This window comes from Triticum dicoccoides, chromosome 2A, assembly GCF_002162155.2.
Source record: "Triticum dicoccoides isolate Atlit2015 ecotype Zavitan chromosome 2A, WEW_v2.0, whole genome shotgun sequence".
Taxonomy (NCBI): Eukaryota; Viridiplantae; Streptophyta; class Magnoliopsida; order Poales; family Poaceae; genus Triticum; species Triticum dicoccoides.
The window spans coordinates 166,544,495-166,550,727 of record NC_041382.1 but is presented as its reverse complement, the minus strand read 5'-3'; the positions used below and the strand labels follow the sequence as shown (position 1 = coordinate 166,550,727).

At 43.1% G+C, this 6,233-nt stretch overlaps 1 protein-coding gene across 1 annotated transcript; it reads right to left on the bottom strand.

The window, feature by feature from the left end:
• Positions 1 to 1,740: 1,740 nt before the first annotated feature.
• On the bottom strand, positions 1,741 to 4,805 carry LOC119354014 (omega-hydroxypalmitate O-feruloyl transferase-like). The gene is made up of 3 exons (XM_037620723.1): positions 4,675 to 4,805; positions 4,112 to 4,585; positions 1,741 to 2,781 (listed from the first exon to the last, which is right to left on the bottom strand). The coding sequence occupies exons 1-3, from the start codon at positions 4,675 to 4,677 to the stop codon at positions 1,915 to 1,917; spliced, it is 1,344 nt and encodes a 447-aa protein (XP_037476620.1). The 5' UTR covers positions 4,678 to 4,805; the 3' UTR covers positions 1,741 to 1,914.
• Between the last annotated feature and the right edge of the window lie 1,428 nt (positions 4,806 to 6,233).

Here is a 6,233-nt window from a genome sequence, read left to right as displayed (position 1 = left end):
CTAAACTTGCATCACCATTGTACGTCTTGCAGTTGCACCTCCAAATAGCACACTATGACGCACAAACAGTCTTTCACACATCTTCTAAATTCTTGTGACAATATCCTCTTACTCGAACTATTTATGTAAACCGGCCATCTAAGGCTAAATAACTATTTGAATATATCACAGAAAATGTGTATTTTTTTTTATCTGGCTGAATTTTATAATAGATTCTGTTTTTTCGTCTGTGTTGTTCTGCATCAAGTTATATTCTAATCAGACTGGACTCCGATAATAATTTATTTGAATTTAAATTACATGTTCCACTGTACTGGTTAAATTTCATATTTAAGCCATATTTGAATTTTATACGATGAAAATTGATTTAATAAATTGCTTACTACTCCATCCGTCCCAAAATTCTTGTCTTAGATTTGTCTAAATACAGATGTATCTAGTTACATTTTAGTGTTAGATACATCCGTATCTAGACAAATGTAAGACAAGAATTTTGGGACGGAGGAAGTATTATTTTTAAAATTCCCATATAAATCAAGTTATATTCTTTATGTATATAAACACATACCTTGTTTTAGCTTAATATGACTAATATTGTAGCATCTCTGTTTATACAGGTTGGAGAACCGTCGACATATTATATGTTCGACATTCCACTATTAATTGATTATTGGTTTCTATCCCTTTGATGCAATGTATATGTGGGTGGTCATGCAATGCTGATTCTGCATATTTTAAAAAATATGATCGTGTATGTATACCTGCTAGGAGGCTAGGCATGTTGCAGATTTACATGTGCATTTTTTTATTTGTCAAAAAAATCTTCGCATATAACTCTTTTTCCTAATATACATGAACCAATTTTGTATGTGTGGATGTTGGACTCGGCCTATTACGTGCGCTTCTTTTTTGTCCCTCCGAATAGACCTTCACACCTTCCCGTAAGTTTCCTTTTCTAATTAGTAGTTTAGCTGGTTTTGCACGTACACATGTCAGACTACGTAACCTTTGGGTCTTTCCAGATTTACATGCGTATGTTTTTTACTTATCCGAAAATCCTCCCCGTATGAGTCCTTTTCCTAATATGTTTGTCATCCAAATTTTTTTTAAAGATATGTCATCCAATTTTCTATGCGTCCAAGTTTAACTCGTTCTTGGCCCACTATATCTCCTTGCCCGCGAAGAGTCCGGATTGATCAATTTGGTGGGACTCACCTTTTTTCTAGCCGGACTGTTTTAATTTTCCTAATTAGACCTTCCTTAGTTGGCTGGCGACTTGATTATTTTTTTGCTTGCAGTAAATTGTTTAGGACCAACGTAAGGTATTATATGAGTTGAACCAAAGACATATAATATACGCATCACGGCAGCGTGACGTGTCAGACTGTATCAATGTGGTAATAATCCTTGTAACACTACATCTTTTAAATCTTAGCCGTTAATAGCTGTAATTTACGGCCGAGATAATTTAACCTGTGTGGATGAACGTGATAACTTGTTTGACTTCTGTAATATATATATAATGACTTCTGTAATACATATGTAATAGATAATAAGGTTGTTATTGATGCTTTTGACTTTGTTGAGTAGCTCTTGAGTCTCCATAATTCTTTGAAGGACGCTCAATAACTGATATGTAGGTGTTGACGAATCTCAGCCGTTGATAACCTTAGGGTGATGAATCTCGACCGTTTATTTTCTATCATTTCAATAATATAACATATAGATTTTACTAATAGCATACTCATATATAAGAAAACTATATTTTCGAAGTTTTATACAGACCATGCTGGTTGATAAATAAATGACGCACACTCACAAGAATTACATAACCATACTAACAAACCCATGCAAAATACGCATAATAACAGTGTATAAGCGCTCTCGCTGATGTATCCAATCAATCTGGGCCGCTCATATCTCGTCCATGAGCGCTTGGAAAGCGTCCATGGCAGACGCCGGCAGGCCGAGCAGCACGTTGATGCTCTTCCTCTCCTTGCCGTGCGCGAGGAAGAGTATGACCTCCTTCTCCGGCAGCGTGACTGGCCCGGACATGGTCGGCTCGCCCCAGCCGAAGTCGGCGCCGTTGAACGCGAGCCGCGACCACGCAGTGATGAGCAGCGTCGACGCCAGCGATGGCCGTGCGCGCGTCGCCTCAAAATAGTCCACCGCCGACCGCATATACTCGTCCGTCACCATCCGCACGGCCTCCTGCACCTTCCCGGCCGCGCGCGACACCGGCGCCGACAGCAGATCCTCTGCCGTGGCAATCGCGTTGGTCAGCACGATGCCGTTCCCGAAGTACCCCTTTGGGAGCGGAGGGATGAAACGGCGCCGTCCGTCCACGGCGAACAGCAGCTTCGTTTGCTGCTCCGGCGCGAGCCCTAGCGCGCGGGTGCGAGCGCGCCAGACGAGGCCGGAGAGCGCCTCGAAGGTGGTGCATTTCTCGAGATCCCCGTCGGCGAGGGCGAGACCGCGGACGCGCTCAAGCCTGTCCGGATCGAAGCAGAAGGAGCGGTACATCAGCTCCTCGCGGCCGTAGAGCGCCGCCATTTCCGAGACGTCAGCGATCTCCTCGAACTCGTTGTGCGGGTTGGAGATCACAGGAGGATCGCGCGGGCGGAGAACGGAGCGGTCGAGGAACGGCGGCACGGTGAGCTCTGTGGCGCCGCGCGCCATCTCGGCCCAGGAGTTGACGAACTCCATGGCGCCCAGACCGTCGAACATGCAGTGGTTCATGGCCAACCCGAGGCTGAAGCCGCCACACTTGAACCTGGTCACCTGCGAATTAAGTTGACCAATGGTAAATAAATTTCTACAACTCAAAGTACAAACGACACAGTTCAAATTCATTAAATTTCCAGCAGCAGCGTTTTGACTAATTTTAGTGTTGGATGTATCAAGGTTAACTACTGTAATTTGGTGCACGATTAATCTTGTGTGAGTTTTGGACCCTAGCTACTGGTACCACATGTTGGATGAGTGGATTAGTTATCAGCGAATGACATGTAGTATCTGTCAATATCCTCAAAAAAAAGAGACATGTATCTGTCAATATGTCATGAGGTAGCTCGACAACTAAAACAAAACGGACAGTATGGTTTGGTTGATTTATAGGTAGAAGTGGTTAAGCTAACAATGGAGTACTAAAGAAATCTTTGACCAAACAAAACATATTTAGACTTTATCAAAGTGGTGCTAGTAGGTACTAGTAGGAAAGAAACCTCTGTACCAGGAAAACATATTTAGATTTTATCAAACCCTTAAAATCCATGAGCGCACTATCACCCAGAAATTCGACTCCGGCTACCACAAAAAACCGGAAACCGGATTCTCTAACATTGTGAAGGAAAGTCACGGTGCTATAGTGTGTGCCTAGTGTAAAATAAAGAAGGAAAGTTAAGGACTGTTAGTAGATAATTAGTAGGTTGTTTACTGTTGGTATTTACTGTAAATATAAATAATTTAAAATTAATTTTATTTCACCATCAATTTGTTTGTACGTAATTACTATAAATGTACACAGTAGATCATCAATCTGTAAATTAATTTAAATCATTTTAGCGATAATCATATAGATAGAAAGAAGGAAAGTTAGAGTATTGTAGCTTATCTAACTTTCCTTCTCAATGTTAGAGGATCCGATTCCACAAAAACCTTGCCACTCGGCGAGTACTGCCCAGTCCTCAACTATTAACTGCTCCTGGCTACAAGGTTGCTGTGGCGGACCTTGTAGTACTGTACACGATAGTTAACGACTACTACCTCCGTCCTGGTTCATGTGTTATCAAAGAAGTACCCGGCCGGAAGCAGTACATGTTTTCTGGTTCCGCATTGAATTCACTTTCGTTCAAACCCTGTGGAGTCGACCCTCCCACTGCTAGCCAACCAATACTAACTTCAATTATTCGGGTCACGCAAGGGAAGCGCAGTAACACCGGGAATACGTGCATCCACAAAGCTTTTATCTTCTCCTTTTCACGAAAATGAAAGAGGCGATCGAGGGTCCCCGTGGACGCAACGAAGCCGCCCCCGTGGAAATGGAGGGCGACGCTCATACGTAGTTAATGCATGCCTCTGCGCTCGAGCGCGTGCGAGTGGCGTGGCGTACCTGCGCCGTCATGGGCGGCATCTCGAGGATGCTCTTGGCGCCGGGGACGGAGTACACGAGCTGGCCCAGCGCGGCGGGGTCCGGGGTGGAGAGGTCGCCGATGAGGGCCAGGTCGCAGGCGGCCTCGGCCTCCACGAACGGGACGCCCTCGCTGGTGCACTCCACGGTGAGCTTCATCTCCGGGCTGATCCCGAGGCGGCCGGCGAGCGGGTGGTAGTGAACGAGCACGCGGGCCAGCGCGGCCCGGAGCGCGTCCGCGGCGCCTTCGTTGCCGCGGCCCGACGGGCACTTGAAGCAGTACACGGTCTGCACGATCACCGCGATGTTCTGGTCCAGGTTGGACAGGTAGTACTGCTCCCCCATTGGTGTCGCCTCCGCCGGCGACACCAAGGTCGGCTCCCTGCGCTTCACCGACATCAGCTGCGCCTTGCTGCCCGCCATGATGGCCACGCCGTTCTGCTTCGCCTCCGCAACCTGCACGTACGAGTAATATGAACAACAAGAAAATGCAACATACACAATGTAATCAGCAAAGAGAAATTGAGTTGGTACTGCGCGCTCACCATTTTGATGGTCTCTTTGAGTGTATGGATCACAGACAGAGAGAGATTTGTGGGTTTAAAGGGAGAAAGAGTACAGAGGAAGTGGGGTTTCTGTGTTCTGAGGAGATGGGTTTGTGGGGAAGTGTTTATATAGCAGAGGGTAGCTTGCTTGAGGTGGTCAAGGTTAGGAGGGGTTGATGCAAGAACCGTTGGGGTTGGAGGGGTTGCAGAACAACCGATGTTGTTCGCTTGGGGCTTCAATTAATGAATTTGTACCGGAGAATCTGGACAGGGAAACACCATTTGTTTAATGATGAGATTAATTGCTCTCCCTGCGTGTGAAGACTTTTCATGCAGCAGCCCTACTCATGGAGACTTTAGGTTTGTTTGTCATTGGTAACTTTATTGAAAACTATAGATGATAGCCCCCGTCTTGTTGTTGCGGGGAATTTGATTAAAAAATGCAGTTGCAAAAACAACTAAACCTAATGCAAAGCATATGTAGGAGTATCCTCAGTTTTTTAACAGAACAAAATGATGTATAAAAAAGAAAAACTTTCAAATCACAGTTAATTTAATGTCATCTTGTAACGAAAATATGAAGTGCAAACTACATAGTGTGCTACAAGCAAATAACACATGAACCCGACGACGTCAACGCAAAAAAAAAGTAAAAAAAAAGAGTAACTTATGACAGACATGTATGACTTACTGATGTGGCAGGACGACATGGATATGCAAAATAGTTTGTGGCTTGCACTAATGAGAAAAGACCTTGTGAGAGCCATGTATGACTTGCTGACTTTGCATGATTACATGGATATAAAATATAGATATTGGATTACAACTATATAGTAATAGAGGATTTCATAGACTTTGAAAAAAAATACTACTCCCTCTGTTCACTTTTATAAAACCTTAAAGACATTTCAGACAATGTACAAAACATCCCATTTTGAGTTGTCTGAAATGACTTACAAAAGTGAACGGAGGGAGTACCATAAGTGAGTACACACGTGTACAATTAGGAACGAAAATGGAGTGAAAACAGATGGAACTTAGCGTTGTGACAAATGCTTTCCACATTTGTAAGCTGGAACGAAAACAAATGTAAAATTGTTAAAGTGCATCTAGATGATGAATGACAACTTGATTAAATAACTAATATTTGTTCAAGTACATTACAATTATAGCCCACCCAAAAGGATGTAAATAGGAAGATGGTTAGTGACCCCTAGTTCTTCAATGACAAGTGTTGGCAATGCCAAGGACACATTTTATAACTCTTAGTGATTCACGATCATATTTTATATCCTTTAGTAATAAGGAAATCGGAGTTAGCATGTACTCCCCCTGTTTCTTTATATAAGGTGTATTTTTTTCAAAAGTCAAACGAGTGTATGTTTGACCCAGATTTTAGAAAAATATATCAATATCTAGAATACAAAATTTATATCCTTCGAACCATCATGAAAAGTAGTTTTATATTTTATCTATTATTAGGTTGCAGATGTTATTATTTTATTCTATAATCTTGGTCAAACATTGAAATGATTGAGTTGCATGGAAATCAATGCACC

Excerpts from the sequence above, each read along its gene's own strand:
- LOC119354014 (XM_037620723.1), bottom strand. Across the intron at positions 2,782-4,111 it reads TGCCGCCCATGACGGCGCAG|GTGACCAGGTTCAAGTGTGG; the intron begins GTACGCCACGCC and ends CTTAATTCGCAG.